The sequence below is a fragment of the Coregonus clupeaformis genome, chromosome 21 (genome assembly GCF_020615455.1).
Source record: "Coregonus clupeaformis isolate EN_2021a chromosome 21, ASM2061545v1, whole genome shotgun sequence".
Lineage (NCBI taxonomy): Eukaryota > Metazoa > Chordata > Actinopteri > Salmoniformes > Salmonidae > Coregonus > Coregonus clupeaformis.
Window position 1 is genome coordinate 57677430 of NC_059212.1, and position 24820 is coordinate 57702249.

The following is a 24820-nucleotide window of genomic DNA, read 5'->3' on the forward strand; positions in this document are numbered from 1 at the left end:
TTATTTTTAAAGCAGACATTGAATATCCCTTTGAGCATGTTGAAGTTATTAATTACCCTTTGGATGGTGTATCCATACACCCAGTCACTACAAAGATACAGGCGTCCTTCCTAACTCAGTTGCCTGAGAGGGAAACCACTCAGGGGTTTCACCTTGACTCCTATGGTGACTTTAAAATAGTTACAGTTTAATTGCTGTGATAGGAGAAAACTGAGGATGGATCATGTCACGGATTCAGCCGAGGCTGCTCCTCCTCCTTGCTCGGGCAGGCTTCGGCGTTCGTCGTCCCCGGAGTACTAGCTGCTGCCGATCGATGTTTCGGTGTTTGTCTTGTTTGGTCTTTATTGTTTACACCTGTTTCCCATTATGTTGGATTGTATTCCCTATATTAACCCCTGTCTCTCATTGGTATTTTGTGTGTTATTGTTTGTTGTCATTCCGGCAGTTCTTGTATGTATGGGTCTTTGTGCTTTCCTCACTGTTTGGAGGTTTGTTGTTTTGTACATTGATTTTACTGTGTTCAGTAAAAAACGTTGCCAGCCGCTCTGTGTCCTGCTTTTGACTTCGCTACCGCATACACGTCGCGTGACAGAATAACACACCTAGACATGGAGTCAGCAGGAGCGGCGGTGCCAGCTGGATCACTGGAGGAGCGCGTTATACAACAAGCGGCCATGATCCAGGATCTCGGCACCGCCATGGAAGGAGTGATGAACACCTTGAGGCGATGGGAAAGAGGAGGTTTGCCCACACCTCCTCCAACGATACCACCACCATCAGCTATACCCATCACTTCACCTCCGGAGTCCAGTGGGATTCGGCTCTCGCTCCCGAGGGCTTATGATGGCACCGCGGCCGGGTGTCAGGGTTTCCTGCTCCAAGTGGAACTACCTGACAACCATCCACCCGGTGCCCTCGGGATACGAGATCGTGTCCGCCCTCATCTCCTGTCTGTCCGGCAAGGCACTGGAGTGGGCCAACGCCGAGTGGGGGGGAATAGATGCCGCTACAGTCAACTATGCTGAGTTCACCCGCCGCTTCAGGGCGGTGTTCGATCATCCCCCAGAGGGGAAGGCGGCGGGTGAGCGTCTGTTCCACCTCAGACAGGGGAAGAGGAGTGCGCAGGAGTTCGCACTGGACTTCCGGACTCTGGCTGCCAATGCGGGATGGAATGAGAGGGCCCTCATCAACCACTACAGGTGCAGCCTAAGGGAGGACGTTCCTCGGGAGTTGGCCTGCAGGGACACCAACCTAAGCTTCGATCAGCTGGTGGACATGTCAATTCGCCTAGATACCCTGTTGGCTACCCGCGGACGTCCGGAGTCGGGGCCGTCCATTCCATCCCCCAGCACTTCCGAGCCGAGCCCTATGGAGCTCGGGGGTGCTGGTGCTAGGGAGACCAGGAGAGAGACCAGGAGAGAGTCTGTCCCCTGCACCAACTGTGGCCGCAGAGGACACACTGCGGTTCAGTGCTGGGGAGGGTCTCCTAGGAATCGAGGCAGTAGGCAACGCACTGATGAATCATTCCAGGTGAGTAAGCACCCAACTCACCCAGAGCTCTCTGTTGTACATATGTGTATTAAAGTTGTGGTTCCCGAGGTTTCTTCTCACTCCCAGCATAAGGCGCTAGTAGATTCAGGCGCAGCTGGGAATTTTATCGATCGCCGGTTCACGTATAAGTTAGGGATTCCTATTGTACCAGTTGATGTGCCCTTCCCCATCCATGCCCTAGATAGCCGCCCTTTGGGGTCGGGATTGATTAGGGAGGTCACAGCGCCACTTAAGATGAAGACGCAGGAGGGCCATGAGGAGATTATACAGTTGTATTTGATTGACTCTCCTGCGTTTCCCGTGGTGTTGGGGCTTCCCTGGTTAACATCTCATGACCACAACATTTCATGGCAACAGAGGGCTCTCAAGGGATGGTCTGATCAGTGTGTCGGGCGGTGTGTAGGTGTTTCCGTAGGACAAACGACGGTGGAAAGTCCGAACCAAATTCCCACCATGCACATTCCTCCTGAGTATGCCGATTTGACACTCGCCTTCTGTAAAAAGAAGGCGACTCAATTACCACCTCATCGACAGGGGGATTGTGCGATAGACCTCCAAGTAGGCACTGCGCTTCCACATAGTCATGTGTATCCTCTGTCTCAGGAGGAGACGGCAGCTATGGAGACACACGTCACCGAATCTCTGAGACAGGGATACATACGGCCGTCCACTTTCCCTGCGTCCTCAAGTTTCTTTTTTGTGAAGAAGAAGGGTGGGGGTTTACGCCTGTGTATTGATTACCGTGGTCTCAATCAGATTACAATCAAATACAGCTATCCTCTCCCTCTGATTGCTAGTATGACGGAGTCATTACACGGGGCGCGATTCTTCACAAAATTGGATCTCAGGAGCACGTACAACCTGGTGCGCATTAGGGAGGGAGATGAGTGGAAGACAGCATTCAGTACCACCTCGGGTCACTATGAGTACCTCGTCATGCCATACGGTTTAATGAATGCTCCTTCAGTCTTCCAATCATTTGTGGAAGAGATTTTCAGGGATTTGCATGGACAGGGTGTAGTGGTGTATATTGATGACATTCTAATATACTCCGCTACACGAGCCGAACATGTGTCCCTGGTGCGTCGGGTGCTGGGTAGACTGTTGGAGCATGACCTGTATGTGAAGGCGGAGAAATGTCTGTTTTTTCAGGAGTCCATTTCCTTCCTGGGACATCGGTTGTCCGCGTCAGGGGTGGAGATGGAGATTGACCGCGTTTCAGCTGTGCGTAATTGGCAGACTCCCACCACGGTGAAGGAGGTGCAGCGGTTTTTGGGTTTTGCCAATTACTACCGGAGGTTTATCCGGGGCTTTGGACAGGTAGCAGCTCCCATCACCTCCCTGCTAAAGGGGGGCCCGGTGCGTTTGCAGTGGTCGGCTGAGACGGACAGGGTGTTTAGACATCTGAAGGACCTGTTCACCTCGGCTCCGGTGCTGGCACATCCGGATCCCTCTTTGGCGTTCCAAGTTGAGGTGGATGCGTCCGAGGCGGGGATCGGTGCCAGTCTCAGCGCTCGGGCACGCCTCCAAAACTCCGCCCCTGTGCTTTCTATTCCAAGAAGCTCAGTCCGGCGGAACGCAATTATGACGTGGGGAACAGGGAGCTGCTAGCGGTGGTCCAAGCCCTGAAGGTGTGGAGGCATTGGCTTGAGGGGGCTAAACACCCTTTTCTCATTCTGACTGACCATCGTAACCTGGAGTACATCCGGGCAGCGAGGAGACTGAACCCTCGTCAGGCTAGGTGGGCCATGTTTCTTACCCGGTTTGTATTTAAGCTCACTTATATACCAGGGTCACAGAACGCTAAGGCAGACGCCCTGTCCCAACGATATGACACAGAGGAGAGTTCCATTGAGCCCACTCCCATACTTCCGGAGTCTTGTCTGGTGGCACCGGTGGTGTGGGAGGTCGATGCGGAAATCGAGCGGGCGTTACGTGCCGACCCTACTCCCCCAGAGTGTCCAGAGGGGCGGAGGTACGTGCCGCTCGAGGTCCGTGATCGACTGATATATTGGGCTCACACGTCACCCTCCTCTGGTCATCCTGGTATTGGTCGGACAGTGCACTGCCTTAGCGGGAAGTACTGGTGGCCCACCTTAGCTAGGGACGTGAGGGTTTACGTTTCTTCCTGCTCGGTGTGCGCCCAGTGTAAGGCGCCTAGACACCTGCCCAGAGGGAAGTTACAACCTCTACCCGTTCCACAACGGCCGTGGTCTCACCTATCGGTGGATTTTGTCACGGACCTTCCCCCCTCCCAGGGGAATACCACGATCTTGGTCGTTGTGGATCGGTTTTCTAAGGCCTGCCGTCTCATTCCTATGCCAGGTCTTCCTACAGCCCTACAAACGGCCAACGCTCTGTTTACTCACGTCTTCCGGCACTATGGGGTGCCTGAGGATATAGTGTCTAAGCGGGGTCCCCAGTTCACCTCTAGAGTCTGGAGGGCGTTTATGGAACGTTTGGGGGTCTCGATTAGCCTTACCTCGGGTTTTCACCCTGAGAGTAATGGGCAGGTGGAGAGAGTAAACCAGGATGTGGGTAGGTTTCTGAGGTCCTATTGCCAGGACCGGTGGTCGGGGTATATCCCCTGGGCAGAGATAGCCCAAAACTCACTCCGCCACTCCTCCACTAATCTTACGCCTTTTCAGTGTGTGCTGGGTTATCAGCCGGTCCTGGCACCCTGGCATCAGAGCCAGATCGAAGCCCCTGCGGTGGATGAGTGGTTTCGGCGCTCGGAGGAAACATGGAACGCTGCGCATGTCCATCTGCAGCGGGCTATCAGACGTCAAAAGGCGAGCACCGATCGCCACCGCAGTGAGGGTCCGGTTTATGCACCGGGAGATCGGGTCTGGCTCTCGACCCGAAACTTGCCCCTTCGCCTGCCCTGCCGGAAGCTGGGTCGGCGGTTTGTGGGGCCATTTAAAGTCCTGAGGAGATTGAACGAGGTATGTTATAGGTTACAACTGCCCATTAATTACCGCATTAACCCCTCGTTCCATGTGTCTCTCCTCAGGCCAGTGGTAGCTGGTCCACTCCAGGAGAATGAGATACGAGAGGCTCCTCCGCCCCCACTAGACATCGAGGGGGCTCCGGCGTACTCAGTCCGTTCCATCGTGGATTCGAGGCGTCGGATGGGGGGTCTGCAGTATCTCGTGGAGTGGGAGGGGTACGGTCCAGAGGAACGGTGCTGGGTCCCTAGGAGGGACATCCTAGATCCCTCCCTGTTGAGGGATTTCCACCGGAGTCATCCGACTCGCCCTGCTCCGCGTCCTCCTGGCCGTCCCCGAGGCAGGGGTCGGCGCACGGCTGGAGCCGCGCGTCAAGGGGGGGGGGTACTGTCACGGATTCAGCCGAGGCTGCTCCTCCTCCTTGCTCGGGCAGGCTTCGGCGTTCGTCGTCCCCGGAGTACTAGCTGCTGCCGATCGATGTTTCGGTGTTTGTCTTGTTTGGTCTTTATTGTTTACACCTGTTTCCCATTATGTTGGATTGTATTCCCTATATTAACCCCTGTCTCTCATTGGTATTTTGTGTGTTATTGTTTGTTGTCATTCCGGCAGTTCTGTATGTATGGGTCTTTGTGCTTTCCTCCCTGTTTGGAGGTTTGTTGTTTTGTACGTTGATTTACTGTGTTCAGTAAAAAACGTTGCCAGCCGCTCTGTGTCCTGCTTTTGACTTCGCTGCCGCATACACGTCGCGTGACAGATCAAGAACATTGGACTTACTCCACAGTACTAACTTAAATGACAGAGTATATCGAAAGCACTCAACCGTCAAAGCATTGTTTCCTCAAAATAAAACCTTTTGTTTCTTACTGTTCCTCAAAGCACTGTTGAAAAATATCCCATACAATAATTCCTTTTACAGTGAGGACGAGTGACGAGCTTGGTAATGATAAACTCACAGGAAAATAACTATGCTTTGGAGGGAGAAAACCTAAAGGGAATCGATCCCTTGGTTATCTGTTACTGGCTCTCTGTTGACAGTGCTATTGCACGGTAACATATCAGTCAATACGGTAGCACAAGGTGCCACTTGTGAAGGTTGGCTTTTGGGGTCAAAGGTACGTCACATGACTGCAACTAGGAAACTGGTCTTTGAGAGATATCAGTAGATAGTCCTTAAAAGCAACAACAGAAACGACTATCTTTTATGTTACTTCCTGAAAGTGGTAACAACATAAGAGGCAACATGTGAGTACAATTCTAATTATGGCTAACTACTGGATCAGTTATAAAGGCAAGCTTGATAACTGTAAATCCGTACATCTTACTAATTTGTTCATGGAGGAAATTATTCAGTCTGAAAGTCCACTTTCCTTTTTTAATTATTTATTTATTTTTGTCGTGAAGGGGCTCTCCTAACCAGACCTGTGACAGTGGTGTATCCATGGACCTCTTCCTGCACTATTCTCTTATTCCATCGGTAAGGGGTCTCTCTGTGACCATACAGTACACTAACATCAAGGTAACACTTTACTTGACACCTGTATTGTGTCACAATACCCCATAACGCCAAGGTGGAATTCTGTTTTTGGATTTTATTACAAATTAATTAATAAACATAATATTCAACCCCTTTTTTATGGCAAGCCTAAATAAGTTCAGGAGTAAACATGTACTTAACAAGTCACATAATAAGTTGCATGGACTCACTCTGTGTGCAATAATAGTGTTTAACATGACTTCCTCATCTGTAAAGTCCCTCAGTCGAGCAGTGAATTTCAAACACACATAATGTTTTCCAATGCCTCGCAAAGAAGGGCACCTATTGGTAGAAAAAATGCAGACATTGAATATCGCTTTGAGCATGGTGAAGTTATTAATTACACTTTGGATGGTGTATCAATAAACCCAGCCACTACAAAGATACAGGCGTCCTTCTTAACTCAGTTAGCGGAAAGGAAGGAAACTGTTCAGGGATTTCACCATGAGGACAATGGTGACTTTAAAATAGTTACAGAGTTTAATGGCTGCAATAGGAGAAAACTAAGGATGGATAAACAACATTGTAGTTAGTCCACAATAATAGGAGAAAACTGAGGATGGATCAGCATAAGCACCATTGTAGTTACTCCACAATACTAACCTAATTTACTGAGTAAAATGAAGGGAGCCTTTACAGAATAAAAATATATTCCAAAACATGCACCCTGTTTGCAACAAGGCACTAAAGTAAAACTGTAAAAATGTGGTAAAGAAATGTACTTTATGTCCTGAATACAAAGTCTTATGTTTGGGACAAACACAACACATCACTGAGTATCACTCTTCATATTTTCAAGCATGATGGTGGCTGCATCATGTTATGGGTATGCTTGTCATCGGGAAGGACTAGGGAGTTTTTGGGGGGATAAAAAAGAAACTGAATAGAGATAAGCACAGGCAAAATCCTAGAGGAAAACCTGGTTCAGTCTGCTTTCGAACAGACACGGAGACAGATTCACCTTCAGCAGGACAATAACCTAAAACACAAGGCCAAATATACACTGGAGTCGCTTAGCAATACCGCATTGAATGTTCCTGAGTGGCCTAGTTACAGTCTTGAAAATCTATGGCAAGACTTGAAAATGGCTGTCTTATCAACAACCAACTTGACAGAGCTTGAAGAATTTTTTTAAAGAATAATGTGCAAATATTGTACAATCCAGGTGTTCAAAGGTCTTTGAGACTTACCCAGAAAGACTTACAGCTGTGATCGTTGCCAAATGTGATTCTAACAATTATTGACTCAGGGGTGTGAATACTTACAGTGCCTTGCAAAATAATTCACCCCCCTTCGCATTTTTCCTATTTTGTTGCATTACAACCTGTAATTTAAATTGATTTTTATTTGGATTTCATGTAATGGACATACACAAAATAGTCCACATTTGTGAAGTAAAAAAAACAAAAAAACATTTCCAAAATATTCTAAAAAATAAATAACGGAAAAGTGGTGCGTGCATATGTATTCACCCCCTTTGCTATGAAGCCCCTAAATAAGATCTGGTGCAACCAATTACCTTCAGAAGTCACATAATTAGTTAAATAAAGTCCACCTTTGTGCAATCTAAGTGTCACATGATCTGTCAACTGATCTCAGTATACAGTGGGGAAAAAAAGTATTTAGTCAGCCACCAATTGTGCAAGTTCTCCCACTTAAAAAGATGAGAGAGGCCTGTAATTTTCATCATAGGTACACGTCAACTATGACAGACAAATTGAGATAAAAAAATCCAGAAAATCAGATTGTAGGATTTTTAATGAATTTATTTGCAAATTATGGTGGAAAATAAGTATTTGGTCAATAACAAAAGTTTCTCAATACTTTGTTATATACCCTTTGTTGGCAATGACACAGGTCAAATGTTTTCTGTAAGTCTTCACAAGGTTTTCACACACTGTTGCTGGTATTTTGGCCCATTCCTCCATGCAGATCTCCTCTAGAGCAGTGATGTTTTGGGGCTGTTGCTGGGCAACACGGACTTTCAAATCCCTCCAAAGATTTTCTATGGGGTTGAGATCTGGAGACTGGCTAGGCCACTCCAGGACCTTGAAATGCTTCTTACGAAGCCACTCCTTCGTTACCCGGGCGTTGTGTTTGGGATCATTGTCATGCTGAAAGACCCAGCCACGTTTCATCTTCAATGCCCTTGCTGATGGAAGGAGGTTTTCACTCAAAATCTCACGATACATGGCCCCATTCATTATTTCCTTTACACGTATCAGTCGTCCTGGTCCCTTTGCAGAAAAACAGCCCCAAAGCATGATGTTTCCACCCCCATGCTTCACAGTAGGTATGGTGTTCTTTGGATGCAACTCAGCATTCTTTGTCCTCCAAACACGACGAGTTGAGTTTTTACCAAAAAGTTATATTTTGGTTTCATCTGTCCATATGACATTCTCCCAATCCTCTTCTGGATCATCCAAATGCACTCTAGCAAACTTCAGACGGGCCTGGACATGTACTGGCTTAAGCAGGGGGACACGTCTGGCACTGCAGGATTTGAGTCCCTGGCGGCGTAGTGTGTTACTGATGGTAGGCTTTGTTACTTTGGTCCCAGCTCTCTGCAGGTCATTCACTAGGTCCCCGCGTGTGGTTCTGGGATTTTTGCTCACCGTTCTTGTGATCTGTTTCACCCCACGGGGTGAGATCTTGCGTGGAGCCCCAGATCGAGGGAGATTATCAGTGGTCTTGTATGTCTTCCATTTCCTAATAATTGCTCCGACAGTTGATTTCTTCAAACCAAGCTTCTTACCTATTGCAGATTCAGTCTTCCCAGCCTGGTGCAGGTCTACAATTTTGTTTCTGGTGTCCTTTGACAGCTCTTTGGTCTTGGCCATAGTGGAGTTTGGAGTGTGACTGTTTGAGGTTGTGGACAGGTGTCTTTTATACTGATAACAAGTTCAAACAGGTGCCATTAATACAGGTAACGAGTGGAGGACAGAGGAGCCTCTTAAAGACGAAGTTACAGGTCTGTGAGAGCCAGAAATCTTGCTTGTTTGTAGGTGACCAAATACTTATTTTCCACCATAATTTGCAAATAAATTCATTAAAAATCCTACAATCTGATTTTCTGGATTTTTTTATCTCAATTTGTCTGTCATAGTTGACGTGAACCTATGATGAAAATTACAGGCCTCTCTCATCTTTTTAAGTGGGAGAACTTGCACAATTGGTGGCTGACTAAATACTTTTTTCCCCCACTGTATATACACCTGTTCTGAAAGGCCCCAGAGTCTGCAACACCACTAAGCAAGGGGCACCACCAAGCAAGCGGCACCATGAAGACCAAGGAGCTCTCCAAACAGGTCAGGGACAAAGTTGTGGAGAAGTACAGATCAGGGTTGGGTTATAAAAAAATATCAGAAACTTTGAACATCCCACGGAACACCATTAAATCCATTATGAAAAAATTGAAAGAATATGGCACCACAACAAACCTGCCAAGAGAGGGCTGCCCACCAAAACTCACAGCCCAGGTAAGGAGGGCATTAATCAGAGAGGCAACAAAGAGACCAAAGATAACCCTGAAGGAGCTGCAAAGCTCCACAGCGGAGATTGGCGTATCTGTCCATATGACTACTTTAAGCCGTACACTCCACAGAGCTGGGCTTTATGGAAGAGTGGCCAGAAAAAAGCCATTGCTTAAAGAAAAAAATAAGCAAACACGTTTGGTGTTCGCCAAAAGGCATGTGGGAGACTCCCCAAACATATGGAAGAAGGTACTCTGGTCAGATGAGACTAAAATTGAGCTTTTTGGCCATCAAGGAAAACGCTATGTCTGGCGCAAACCCAACACCTCTCATCACCCTTGTAGTCCCGTGTAGCTCAGTTGGTAGAGCATGCCGTTTGCAACGCCAGGGTTGTGGGTTCGTTTCCCACGGGGGACCAGAATGAGAAAAAAAAAAATTATGCACTCACTAACTGTAAGTCGCTCTGGATAAGAGCGTCTGCTAAATGACTAAAATGTAAATGTAACACCATCCACAATGAAGCATGGTGGTGGCAGCATCATGCTGTGGGGATGTTTTTCATCGGCAGGGACTGGGAAACTGGTCAGAATTGAAGGAATGATGGATGGCGCTAAATTCAGGGAAATTCTTGAGGGAAACCTGTTTCAGTCTTCCAGAGATTTGAGACTGGGACGGAGGTTCACCTTCCAGCAGGACAATGACCCTAAGCATACTCCTAAAGCAACACTCAAGTGGTTTAAGGGGAAACATTTAAATGTCTTGGAATGGCCTAGTCAAAGCCCAGACCTCAATCCAATTGAGAATCTGTAGTATGACTTAAAGATTGCTGTACACCAGCGGAACCCATCTAACTTGAAGGAGCTGGAGCAGTTTTTCCTTGAAGAATGAGCAAAAATCCCAGTGGCTAGATGTGCCAAGCTTATAGAGACATACCCCAAGACTTGCAGCTGTAATTGCTGCAAAATGTGGCTCTACAAAGTATTGACTTTGGGGGGGTGAATAGTTATGCACGCTGAAGTTTTCAGTTTTTTTCGTATTTCTTGTTTGTTTCACCCCAAAAAATATTTTGCATCTTCAAAGTGGTAGGCATGTTGTGTAAATCAAATGATACAAACCCCCCAAAAATCCATTTTAATTCCAGGTTGTATGGCAATAAAATAGGAAAAATCCCAAGGGGGGTGAATACTTTCGCAAGCCACTGTATATAAATGAGATATTTCTGTATATCATTTTCAATAAATGTGCAAACATTTCTAAAAACATGTTTTCACTTTGTCATTATATGATTTTGTGTGTAGATGGGTGAGAAAAAAAAGTATATTTAATCAATTTTTAGTTCAGGCTGTAACACAACAAAATGTGGAATATGTCAAGGGGTAGGAATAATTTCTGAAGGCAATGATTAAGGCTATGCTTAAGGGTTAAAAGGGTTAAACGGCTAAATAGGACTACTACTATTGAATAAACTTTTATTTAATCAGGGGAGCCCAATTGAGACCAGGGTCTCATTTTCAATGGTGCCCTGAGACCACAAAGCAAATATAAATTATATTTAAATAATACATTCCCTGGTTTCCCAGAAATTCTGGTTGGAGAATTCCAGATTTCCTGCTTATTCCCTTCTGATTCTGGGAATCCTCTAACCGGGATTTCAGGAAAACCAGGGAATTTTTTGAAAGTTCACGAAATTTTGCAACCCTAGTCTCTGCTCTCTTTTGTGTATTCTACATAGTTCGTCATCGTGGTTGTGCTGTCGGCCCTGCAGAGGAGATCCAGACACCTGCCCATCGATGAGAAGCTCCCCTTTCTCAACAACCGGTTTGGCATTGTTGTGTGAGTCACACCGTAACCCCTGACCCTTTACCGGTCAACCCTTACTGACCCTTAATTATAGAGACAGACACCGGTTTTATCTCAAATCACACCCTATTCCCAATATACAGATGTAGGATCTTAATTTGAGCCAGTTTGCTACAACAGACAAATAATCCTGCAGCAACAGGAAATGTGAATTATTATGTGGATTATAATCCATGGACATTTTTTGTAGGGGTTGATACATTTTTCTTTAGGGCCAATTAAGTCAGACATTTTTAAAGTGGAAATTACAAACTTTAGAAGCCTTTTTAAACCTTGAATACACTACAAGTTTGTATTTCCTACTGTGCAGGAAAATTCTCAGCAACAAAAGAGTGATCAAATTAGGATCCTACATCTGAAATCCTCTATATATAGTGCAATTTATGTAGGGCAGGGTTCTTCAATTCCGGTCCTGGAGGGCCGAAACACTTCTGTTTTTTATTTCTACCTGGTAGTTAATTGCACTCACCTGGTGTCCCAGGTCTGAATTAGCCCCTGATTAGAAGGAGAGGATGAAAAACAGAGGTGTTTCGGCCCTCCAGGACCGGAATTGAAGAACCCTGGAGTAGGGTATGTGCTCTGATCAAAAGTACTAGATTATATGGGGAGTAGGGTGTGTGGCTCTGGTCCTAAATGTTGCACTACATGAGGAATAGGGTGTGATATAAGATTTGAACACTCTTCATCGATACAAACATACTCCTATTACTACACCCTCTCTCTCAGGCCTCTGGACTTCATGGGGAACCTCAGTAACAGATGGTCCTATGGGTTTGCCTTCGGAGCTGTATCCTCCAATGTCTTGCTTCTGTTCTCAGAGCATTACGTAACCTTTAACGTTCCACCCTGGGCCAAAGGTAATTAAGAATGTTTCGGAGTGAATGGAACACTGAACAGGGGTGTGTCAGAATGTTGTTTAGCGAGTGGAACACCAGTGGATCAGGAGTGTCAGGAAACATTAGAGCCTCAGACGGGTCTCAGTCCCTTCGGGGTTTCTCATCTCCCTAGCATCAAATCAAATCAAATGTATTTATAAAGCTCTTTTTACATCAGCAGATGTCACAAAGTGCTTATACAGAAGCCCAGCCTAAATCCCCAAACAGCAAGCAATGCAGATGTAAGAGCATGGTGGCTAGGAAAAACTCCCTAGAATGGCAGGAACCTAGGAAGAGTACTTGATTGATTCATGAATGCCACTGTTTGCTGTATTGTGGACTGTAGCATTGATAATGGTTAGGGCTGGGAGTTTTTCCTGACCACATAGGATAACCTGACATGGTCCTAGTGACAATGCTATGTGCACCACTCTCAACACAAGCATAACTTTGTCTTTGTCTTTGCAGCGTTTGTGTACCTTGTGGGTGCTCTCGAGGTGGGCCTGGCCTTTTTCCCTTTCTTTGCGTGTCTGTCAACCCCTTGCCGAGAGTTTGGGGCTGTTCTGGGAATCCTCTACTCTTTGACATGGTCAGTGCACGTTTGATGTGATGTCATGACGTAGGGTCAGGAGTTTTTACCGACCCTGAGACCTGACCGGTTGAAGTTAGGGTCCAGAGTTTTTTTCTGGTCAGGTAGGGCACATGGTCAGGACGAATATCTCCTGGCTCTATAGGGACTTACAGTGCTGTGAAAAGTATTTGCCCCCTTTCTGATTTTCTCTGTTAGTGCATATTTTTTATACTGAATATTATCACATCTTCAACCAAAACCTAATTTGAGATAAAGTAAGCCTGAGTTACCACCACCACCATGGTATGAGGTTCTTACTGTGGAATGAAGTGTAGGGTTTTTGCCAGACATAATGGGACCCATCTCGACCAAAAAGCGCCTGTAAGCACCTGGATGATCATCAAGACTATTGGAAGAATGTTCTATGGACAGATTAGTCAAAAGTATAACTTTTTGGACGACATGGGTCCCATTATGCCTGGCGAAAACCAAACACTGCATTCCACAGTAAGAACCTTACACCAACGGTCAAGCATGGTGGTGGTACTGTGATGGTTTGGGGATGCTTTGCTGCCTCAGGATCTGTATGACTTGCCTTAAAAGAAGGAACCATCAATTCTGGTCTGTATCAGAGAATTCTACAGGAGAATGTCAGGCCATCCGTCTGTGAGCTGAAGCTGAAGTGCAGCTGGATCATGCAGCAAGACAATGATCCAAAACACACAATCAAGTCCACATGAAAGTCGTTAAAAAGCAACAAATTTGACGTTTTGGAATGGCCTATTCAAAGTCCAGACCTAATCTCAATTGAGATATTGTGGCAGGACTTGAAACGAGAAGTTCATGCTTGAAAACCCACAAATGTCGCTGAAAAAAAGCAGTTCTGGAAAAAAAGCAGTTCTGAAGTTGGCCAAAATTCCTCCACAGCGATGTGAGACTGATCAACAACTACAGGAAGCATTTGGTTGCAGTCATTGAAGCTAAAGGTGGCACAACCAGTTACTGAGTGTAAGGGGGAAATTCCTTTTTACACAGGGGAATTGAGTGTTGCATAACTTTGTTAATTAAATAAATAAAATAAGTATATATTTTTTTGTTATTTGGTTCCCTTTATCTAATATGTTTTAGTTGAAGATGTGATAACATTGAGTATAGAAAATATGCAATAATAGAGAAAATCAGAAAGGGGGCAAATACTTTTTCACAGCACTGAACCTGTAGATAGCTTGATTTAGTCATTACAGGAATTGCCCAGCTATATGACTGAATATGAGTTGTATTGATCTTAGGGCTCCCTATAACAGCCTGTTTGGTTTTTATTTGCAGGATAATCATCACACTGTGGGATACAGTGACGTGTCCCACTGGTAAGGTAGGTGAGTATTCAACACGCCAACACATAGTCGTTTACCCCCTCCATACAGAATACTTTAAACAATGCGGTATAACAGGCTGGTATAGCAATGTGGTTTAGCAACATATACTGCCTGCAAGCAAGAGTACTGTAGCAAGGTGAAAATAAATATGGAGATCCACTCTTCTGGGAAGGGATGACCAACTACCCGTAAGATGATTGTGTGATAGAATGTGTTGAATCCCTTTTCTGTTACCGGCATCCTGGCATGTTAGCATAGAAGTGAAAATGGGAAAACGCCTGTTTGAATAGCAGACAAAAGATGTCTTATCCTAACGTCATTGGCATTGAATACCTGTTGTTGACTGACGTTCAAATGCTAATATATATCCTTTAGTATATTTGCCAAGCCATTCATCTCACACATAGTTCATAGTACAGTATGTGATGTCATTGCATTCCATAATATATATTTATCACACATGTCAAATGAGTTATTTCTCTCACTTACTACATTCAAATGCTATATCCCTTACCATATTTGCGAAGTCATTCATCACTCTTTACAGTAGGTGTGGCTGTTAGGCCTATGTATTTCTGCATCTATGACTGCCATGTGAACATGAACTTGTACTCTGCAGATACTGGGTAGTCCCCAGAAGCTAGTCTACCAGTGGCCGACCATTTTGTCTCTCATCTTCCTCCTGGGGCGGTTCACATACATGCTGGTCAAGGCTGTTCGGATTCGCCTCCAGCTTGAAACTGAGGTGAGAATTTCAGTTGGAGATTACCACATCCGTTTGAGGATGTGTGTCAGTGAAATGGGGAAATGAATCCCAATAGCGTATATCAGATATGATGAAAGACATACTTGTGTTATTCACGACTCATTTAGAATATCATGAGCTTCAGTTTATGCCACCCTGCAAATGTTTTTGACGTCCCTACAAGGGGAGAGGTCTAGGTTAGCATTACTGGTCTTTAGCATGCCAAAAGGTCTTTGGCATGCCAGACTTTGAGGAGCAATCATCCAATGAATGATGAGTTTGTCTGTTGACAAGAATCTTCTTTCAGGACCAAGAGCAGCTAATCCAGTGTCACCAGGCCAAGCATGTACAGAGGTTGTTGAGGAGGAGCCCTATTGACCGGTAGGACAACAGTAGGAGAAATACTGGCTCCTAATTTGCCCTACATAGGGCATTAGCCCTACATTCATTAACGGTGTCCTATGTAGGGCTAGTCATTTCAGTTATTACCATCTCAAGTTACAGACATATAAATATAATATATATCGTGGTTATTTAAAAGTAAATCATTGGTAACAGCCTGTCATGCCTTTGATACATACACGACCATTGGCCTGGTTTCAAAATTAGGCCTACTATGTTCAACATGTGACATAATCATTCACATTTCATTGTTGGTCATGCAAACATTCAGTATGAACTGGTTGTGTGTCTTAAATATTTTTCATGGAGTGTTAAGAATGGTTTCGTTAAATTCCGGAATCTTTTTGATAGGACACTGGAGGCCAGTTGGTTCCAGAGGAGGGTCTATGACTGGGACCCCCACTTCAAGTTCCCTAACAGAATGATCGGCACATCCATCATATCCCTGATTGGCCTATACACGGTTAGCCTTGTTATATGGGAGGGATTAGGCTTTTCCTCAGTGAATGTGTTATTTTACACCTCTTTGATGTATTTTATTTGACATATTTTAATGTGCTTCTAACTGTGTGCTTTGGGTGCGTCTGTCCTTCAACAGATGACTTTGGCTGACTATAGTGTCAGTGACTATGCGTTTGATAGATTGGATGTTCTGAAAGACCAACTGAAGAAGCTGGCTTCTTCCTGCAATGAGACAGAGATGTTTGTAGCCATGATCCCCCAAATAGAGGAATTTGCTGTCGTTGCCAGAAGTAAGTAGCATGGTTTAGACTATTGTGTATGTGCGTGCTTGCGTGCGTGTGTTGCCGCACCCACACTCTTAGAAAAAAAGGTGCTATCTAGAACCTAAAACGGTTCTCCGGCTGTCTCCATAGGAGAACACTTTGAAGAACCCTTTTTGGTTCCATGTAGAACCCTTTCCAAAGAGGGTTCTACATGGAACCCAAAATCGTTCTACCTGAAACCAAAAAGGGTTCTCCTATGGGGACAGCCGAAGAACCCTTTTGGAACCCTTTTTTCTAAGAGTGCAGAGTTTGCCTGAATATCTGGACCATTATCATTCATCACTCTGCATAGTTTACGTATTAGTTTGTTTGATTGATTGATTTTCCAGAGTCCTGGCTAGCCACAACCATCTTTGCCAGCCTAACGTCTGTGTCATACACATTCCATGTGTTAGCATGTTACCGGTATGTCCTGTTTGATGCAGTTATTCCATATGTCTACACAGTATACATTATGTAAATTGGGTATGGTCTGTTAATATTATTAACAGTATCTGTTAGTATTGCTGTTATAATTCTGGCCCTGTCACAGGAAACATCTGAAGAGACTGTGGGCGGGGAAGAAGGGCTTTCTTCCTGAGAAGTTCCATAATCCCACTTCAGCAGTCAGTGTGGTGAGTAGCAGCGCATTCCAATTCCAGAATGTTCCACAGAATTATTGGGAATGTTAGTTGTAGTGTCAAAATATTTAAGAGTCATATTTTGTAACATTACATACAGGCTGCCATCACAAGATACTCCGGATGGCAAATAGCATTTACTTTGTGGGGTAAGATAACCTTTCGTCTTCCTTGTGAACTAATTGTTAAATTTACAGTTACTAGTGGTAGGGAGGTAGCTCAGTTGGTAGAGCATGGCGTTTGCAACTCCAGGGTTGTGGGTTCGATTCCCACGGGGGGCCAGTATGAAAAATAAAAAAAGAATAATGTATGCACTAACTGTAAGTCGCTCTGGATAAGAGCGTCTGCTAAATGACGTAAATGTAATGTAAAATGTAGTGCAAGAGCTCTTTCAGCCCATATAATACATATAGGGGATATATAGGATGAGACATATACAGTCACCTCCAAAATGATTGCCACCCTTAATAAAGATGAGCAAAAAAAACTGTAAAATAAGTAATACAAATATTGAGCTATATTGTATGCTCCAAAAATTCTAAATTATACTAATACAAATGCGCAGAGAAATTGTTTGTTGAAGTAATAAAACAAAATCTCAAAAAGATATCTGTGAAAATTATTGACACGCCTGTTTTCAACACTTTGTGCACCTTCCCTTTTCAAGGATAACAGCACTAAGCCCTTTTCCTATTGTGATGAGGTGTGAATGACGGAGTCAGGCGCAGGAGGTAAAACACCGAAATCAAAAGTTTATTCAGTGTACAATAATGTAGCGCATATAGCGACAGAACTAAACTAGCACAAGGGAAAATCAACCGTGGCTGTATACAAGTAAAGAGTAGCTCAACCGAGCTACTCACTCTTTATTTTATTTATTTATTTTATTTCACTTTTATTTAACCAGGTAAGCCAGTTGAGAACAAGTTCTCATTTACAACTGCGACCTGGCCAAGATAAAGCAAAGCAGTGCGATTAGAAACAACAACACAGAGTTACATATGGAATAAACAAAAACTAAACATACAGTCAACAACACAATAGAAAATCTATATACAGTGTGTGCAAATGTAGTAAGTTATGGAGGTAAGGCAATAAATAGGCCATAGTGCAAAATAATTACAATTTAGTATTAACACTGGAGTGATAGATGTGCAGAAGATGATGTGCAAATAGAGATACTGGGGTGCAAGTGAGCAAAATCAATAACAATGTAAATAACAATATGGGGATGAGGTAGTTGGGTGGGCTAATTACAGATGGGCTGTGTACAGGTGCAGTGATCGGTAAGCTGCTCTGACAACTGATGCTTAAAGTTAGTGAGGGAGATAAGTGTCTCCAGTTTCAGAGATTTTTGCAGTTCGTTCCAGTCATTTGCAGCAGAGAACTGGAAGCGATGGCGGCCAAATGAGGTGTTGGCTTTGGGGATGACCAGTGAGATATACCTGCTGGAATGCATACTACGGGTGGGTGTTGCTATGGTGACCAATGATCTAAGACGGGGTTCTTCAATTCCGGTCCTGGAGGGCCGAAACACCTCTGTTTTTCATCCTCTCCTTCTAATCAGGGGCTAATTCAGACCTGGGACACCAGGTGAGTGCAATTAACTACCAGGTAGAAATAAAAAACAGAAGTGTTTCGGCCCTCCAGGACCGGAATTGAAGAACCCTGATCTAAGATAAGGCGGGGATTTGCCTCTCACAACGAGCAATCACTCACAAAGGACAAGGGGGCAGAGGGAACGCTTATACACAGACTAATGAGGGAATGAGTACCAGGTGTGTGTGATTGACAAGACAAGACAAGACAAGACAAATGGAGTGATGATAAATGGAGCGGTAGTGGCTAGTAAGGCGGTGATGACGAACGCCGAAACCTGCCCGAGCAAGGAGGGGCAGCCTCAGCTGAATTCGTGACACCTATAATGCTTTATGAGATTGAAGAATAGATTGGGAGGGATTTTAGATCATTTATCCATACAGACTTTTTCCAGATCCTTGATATCCTTTGGTCTGCGCTTATGGACTGCCCTCTTCAATTGAAACCACAGGTTTTCAATGGGTTTCAAGTCCAGAGCCTGAGATGGCCATTGCACCTGGTTCCAATCCAAGTGCCAATGCCGTTTAACAAACTCCAGGCATTTACATTTGTTGTTTGCTCTCAATAAAATAGCCTATTGGCATGGAGTTGGCGTAGAGTTGGAAACTGTAGAGTTGGAAACTTGGTGACCCCAAGATGTGACCAAGTTCTGTAATTCTCCAACTGTGGCACTTGGATTTTTTGATGCCTCCCGAACCATCTTCCTCACTGTGTGTGGGGACAAGATACACTTTGTTCCTCTACCTGGCAAGTTTACCACTGTTCCTGTGGTTTCAAACGTCTTAATTGTTGCCCTAATAGTGGTAAGTGGTATATTTGTTTTTTCAGTTGTTTTTTTGGTACCCATTGCCTGATTTATGAAAGTCAACAACCAGTTGTCTCTTTTCATTTATGAGTTATTTGCCTTCCCCATGGTGATGGATGACAAATGGATTTCACATGTGTGTTACCTCATTTTTATACCCAAGTTAAACAGGAAGCCATGGAAGGCCACAATACTGTCCCTTAAACTGAGATTAGCTTTTAAAAAGTAGAATGTTAATGCATATTTTCTTTTGATTTTATTTCTAAGCATCTTTAGGGGTGCCAATAATATTGACCGCTATCTTTTAGAATAAAAAAAAAAACTTCTTAAGCAAAATCTATTTTTCAGAGCTATTGTATTAGTATAAAAATATATAATTGTCCCTTTTTTTTGGAAACAGTATAGCTCAGTATTTGTATTTATTTTATACAGTCTTTTTTTGCTCATCTTTATCAAGGGTGCAAATCATTTTGGAGGTGACTGTAACTTGTTATTTACTGGATAGGTAAAAGATAAAGAAATGCATTCTGTGTATTTAAAAGTTCTCTAATTTGTTCCAGGTTTTCTAATTGTTCACTTTGTCCAGTTCGTCTTTGCGTTGCTCTTTGCCTATGGAGTGGTCCTCCCCATCCAAAATGGAAGAGTGTTGGAAATGTTGACCAGCCTAGGAACCGTTCTGTAAGTGTACTCTATGGGACAGTTTCCCAGACCCAGATTAAGCCTACTCCTGGACTAGAAACCATTCTCAACAGAGAATCTCCATTGAAAGTGTTTTTGAGTCCAGGATTAGGCTTAATCTGGATTTGGGAAACTGGCCCTTTAACTGCTTTAAACAGGATATAACTATTCAGAAATAACATATTTTCAAGGAGCCACTCAGTTCATATTCAAACATGTCACTGATCACTGGTATTTCTTTACTCGTTGAGGGTCAATGTAACATATTTCCTGGTATGTATGCATATCCAAGCAGTGTGAGTTTCTTTATCCTGTATACAGTAATGTTCTCTCCATCAGTTTGACCATAGGTATCGTTATAGGATTGGTTATACTACAGGGGGTTCTGGTCCAAGTGTTCTTCCTTCAGGACAAGATCTCACCTTCAGACAGGAAGAAACCTCTGGCACTCAACAACAGGTACAGTATTATGTAATAAAGGCCAAACCTCTTGACCGAACGTTCACCTTAGCCTACTGGTCACCTGTCATTCACCCATCACAACTATACCCAGTTACAATCTATGGTAAGTGCACTTCTTTGGAATATTCACACAAAGAAATAAGAACGCTTAACATTTCCTTAATGAAAGGATTTCAAGGAGCATGCTGTAAGGACATGGTGCATGATAAAACACCCACATTTAGATGTGTACTGTACCACAGGTGGTTGGTGGCACCTTAATTGGGGAGGACTGGCTCGTGGTAATGTCCGGAGCAAAATTATTGGAATGGTATCAAACACATGGTTTCCACATGGTTTCCATGTGTTTGACGTCATTCCATTCGCTCCTTTCCAGCCATTATTATGAGCCATCGTCCCCTCACCAGCCTCCACTGTACTGTCCATATCATACTGCACAGGTCAACATTTTGACAAATATTGGTATTGGATTTTCTGATTTACATAATAAGATCTTTTTACAAGTATTTTTCTTTACCCAGAGCTATTTATTTTAGTTTACCTTAGTTACACAAGCTTTTCTTTACCCAGAGCTATTTATTTTAGTTTACCTTAGTTACACAAGCTTTTCTTAACCCAGGGCTAACACTAGGGATGAATAATAGTGGTTCTAACCTGAACGCTAAAGCCCCCAAGCTAATGTGAAGCGTAAAACACAACCAGTATTTACAAGTTAGTCTTACATGTCTCTGGTCACAGACTTGAGGAGATTTTTATGGGTTGACACACAGCATTTCCCCCAAACCAGGGCTAGTTGACCCTCATTATGCATAAATGTGTAGCACAGACAAAGTGCAGTCAAGCTGTTCGCACACACATGCAAGAACACACACACACACAGACACACACACATATGCCGTGACCCCACTTTGACAGTGCATGTTCTCCATAATAATAATAATATGCCATTTAGCAGACGCTTTTATCCAAAGCGACTTAGTCATGCGTGCATACATTTTTGTGTATGGGTGTTTCCCGGGGATCGAACCCACTACCTTGGCGTTACAAGCGCCGTGCTCTACCAGCTGAGCTACAGAGGACCACGCATACACATCAAGAAATACATACACTGAGTATGAAACATATTAAGAACACCTGCTCCAGGTGAAAGCTATGATCCTTTATTGATGTCACTTGTTAAATCCACTTCAATCAGTGTAGATGAAGGGGAGGAGACCGATTTTAAAAAATGATTTCTAAGCCTTGAGACATGGATTGTGCATGTGTGCCATTCAGAGGGTGAATGGGCAAGACAGAAGATCTAAGTGCCTTTGAACGGGATATGGTAGTAGGTGCCAGGCGCACCGGTTTGTGTCAAGAACTGCAACACTGCTGTGTTATTCACGCTCAACAGTTTCCTGTGTGTATTAAGAATGGTCCAACACCCAAAGGACATCCAGACAATTTGACAAAACAGTGGCAAGCATTGGAGTCAACATGGGCCAGCATCCCTGTGGAACGCTTTCGACACCTTGTAGAGTCCATGCCCCGACGAATTGAGACTGTTCTGAGGGAAAAATATTGGGAAGGTGTTCCTAATGTTTGGTATGCTCAGTGTACATCTATGGTATCTCCCCTCTAGGAAGGCGTTCCTAATGTTTGGTATACTCAGTGTACATTGACATTACACTCTATGGTATCTCCCCTCTAGGAAGGCGTTCCTAATGTTTGGGATACTCAGTGTACGTTGACATGACACTCTATGGTATCTCCCCTCTAGGAAGGCGTTCCACAACTTCAACTACTTCTTTTTCTTCTACAATGTTGTGATGGGCCTGAGTAACTGCATCATGCGTCTGCTGACCAGCTGCGTGGTGGGCACCTGGCTGGTGTCGCGCATCGACCGTACCATCATGCCGAGGGGATACGAGTCCATGGACCCTGGTCAGTTTAGTGACCTAGTTAGGGCCCAGAGGTTTTCCCTGACCACCTGACCAAGAAAAACTCTGCACCCTAATTAAAGGCGATAACTAAAGCCCATAGTTTTTTGTTGTAAACTCATACAGGTGCAGCTATACACAAACAGGTGATTCAATCACTGTAATATACTGTAAGTATGTAGCCTTGCACAAGCCTTTGCCTGTGCAAGCAAGAACAGCTCATAGGAGCAGGAGCCTATCTCTCCTTTCTCTAGAGCGGGGGTAGGCAACCCTGTTATGCCGCAAGTTCTGCAGGATTTTGTTCCAACTCGGCACCACACCAGACCAACTGAGCCAATTGATCAGTTCAGTGATTGCCTAAATTCAACACACCTGGTCTTCCAGGTTGGTTAAATCCAAAACATGAAGTGACTGTGGTACTCCAGGACCAGGGTTGCCTACCACTGCTGTACAAGTACATCCCTCGGACAGGAATCTAGTCCAGGGTTTCCCAAACTCATTCCTGGGGCCCCCCCTGAGTGAACCTTTTGTTTTTTGCCCTAGCACTACACAGCTGATTCAAATAATCAAAGCATGATGATGAGTTTAATATTATAGGACCTGTAATATATGTTTTATACATAAGGTGGCCGCATTTCACAGGATTTTTATGACAAAGATTGTGTGGCAATTACATAGAATAGAATGTAACTCTTTGACTGTCTATTTTAGGATACAGCACTTGGATCGGGATGATTTTCTCAGACCACTATCACAACAACCCTGTCATGGTGTGTTTCTGCCATCTTCTCCTATCCAACACCCTGGAGAAACAACAGAGGACCACAGAGGCAGCATCGTACTCCACGTTCAACAACACATCTTCGCCAGGTCAGTTAACAGCAAGATGTCATGAACACATCTGCAGATCAAAGAATGGGATGTTTAAAAGGTCATTTAGGTTGAAGTTTCTCATAATGTGAGTCTATATTAGACTAAATAGTCCTTGAGAAATCAGAAGGTTCTGAGAGCACAAATCAGTCTAAATTGAAATCACACAAATCAAACTAACCTCCAGTGGTGTAAAGTACTTAAGTAAAAATACTTTAAAGTACTACTTAAGTAGTTTTTTGGGGGTATCTGTACCTTACTTTACTATTTATATTTTAGCAATTAGATTTACTTTTGATACTTAAGTATATTTAAAACAAAATACTTTTAGACTTTTACTCAAGTAGTATTTTACTGGGTGACTTTCCATTTTACTTGAGTAATTTTCTACTACGGTATCTTTTACTTTTACTCAAGTATGACAATTATGTACTTTTTCCACCACTGCAAACCTCAGTAGCCCAAAACAGACTGTTGATCAAAACAGACAAATGAACAGATCCTGGACCCCTCACAACTCATGCAAGTGACATTTGAGACCTGAAATATGAACACTAGGACACGTAATAAATATTTGTAGATAATGTCAGTCTCTCTAACACCACTGTGTTGTAGATTCAGCCTGTGGAAGCCGGGCCAGGCGGCGATGGATGCTCCTCTACACCCTGATGAAGAACCCACGACTGATCCTCCTGAGGAAGAACCGGACCTCCTCCAGTCCCAATGACCACCAGGACACTGTGGTCCAAGCCTGGCTGCTGGTCTCTCAGACCGAACATATGGGACAGGCACCAGAGACCACAGCCACAGCCACTGCAGTTACATCAGATCAGACGATGACCAATGGGCAGGCATTAACTGACTGATTCTTCTCATGGCTTATACACGCACAGCCTGAAATAGTGTAGTACAATAATATGGTATAGCATTTAGTAGACCTACACACATTGAGGACACCTTTTGGCTAATGAGTGCTACATTTGTTACTACAGGCCAATTATTCTGTAGGCCAAGCTCTTACAATGTATTGTTTTGTATGTGATGAATAATATGATTAATGTGAATTCGTAAATACCTACATAATTACTCGTACTGTGAAAGATGATAGGACAAATGGGCCACAGTTATGCTTTTTACCTCATAATGGTCCATTTGTTTTTAGTAGGCCGCATAGCCGTGGGAAGTAGAGGTGCTGAGGGTGCTGCAGCACTCCCTGAAAAATCAGAATAAAAAATGTATTAAAAAAAAAATTCTCACAAAAGTAGTGCACTGGGCCTTTACTAGTATTAGTGGACCAATATATATGTCTGTAGCTCAAGCAACAACAACAAAATATCAGCATCTCTGCTTTGGCAAAAAAGCTAGTTGTATAATTAAGAACAGTATCTTGCAGGATTCAATAGTTGGAGTTGTAAGAGTTGTTGCCCTGTCCCTTTGTCTGTGATTGTCATTCTAATGGAAATCCAGAAAGAACAAAACCCTGTCCTCACATTAAAGGTGCAAAGTTATGGGCAAAGACACAAAACATCCACATCAAATGAAATATTTGTATTGATCAAATAACATGGAAAACAACCACTTTTTGTGCAATATTCATTTACCATCCTTACAAACCACTTAAGGTAAATGTACATTACTGTATTGTACATAGGCTGGTCATCTAGGTATGTACCATTGAGACATCAAGTGGTTTGTGATGTGATGTGTCTCAGTTGGTAGAGTATGGTGCTGGCAATGCTAGGGTTGT

The 24820-nt window shown here is 43.9% G+C and overlaps 1 protein-coding gene across 1 annotated transcript; it reads left to right on the forward strand.

Moving 5' to 3' along the window:
• The first annotated feature begins 5600 nt into the window (after positions 1–5600).
• Positions 5601–24465, forward strand: stra6l (STRA6-like). Its single transcript, XM_045206018.1, has 18 exons — positions 5601–5741; positions 5901–5973; positions 11239–11339; positions 12093–12223; positions 12710–12830; positions 14139–14184; positions 14808–14933; positions 15241–15314; positions 15687–15798; positions 15934–16087; positions 16450–16525; positions 16653–16734; positions 16841–16889; positions 19705–19822; positions 20162–20281; positions 22044–22207; positions 22915–23073; positions 23689–24465. The coding sequence occupies exons 1-18, from the start codon at positions 5701–5703 to the stop codon at positions 23937–23939; spliced, it is 1998 nt and encodes a 665-aa protein (XP_045061953.1). The 5' UTR covers positions 5601–5700; the 3' UTR covers positions 23940–24465.
• Positions 24466–24820: the final 355 nt, after the last annotated feature.

Coding starts and splice junctions, on each gene's coding strand:
- stra6l (XM_045206018.1), top strand. CDS start 5,701: ATGTTACTTCCTGAAAGTGGTAACAACATAAGAGGCAACAT. Junction 12,224..12,709: donor CGTTCCACCCTGGGCCAAAG/GTAATTAAGAAT, acceptor TTGTCTTTGCAG/CGTTTGTGTACCTTGTGGGT. Junction 16,088..16,449: donor ATTTGCTGTCGTTGCCAGAA/GTAAGTAGCATG, acceptor TTGATTTTCCAG/AGTCCTGGCTAGCCACAACC.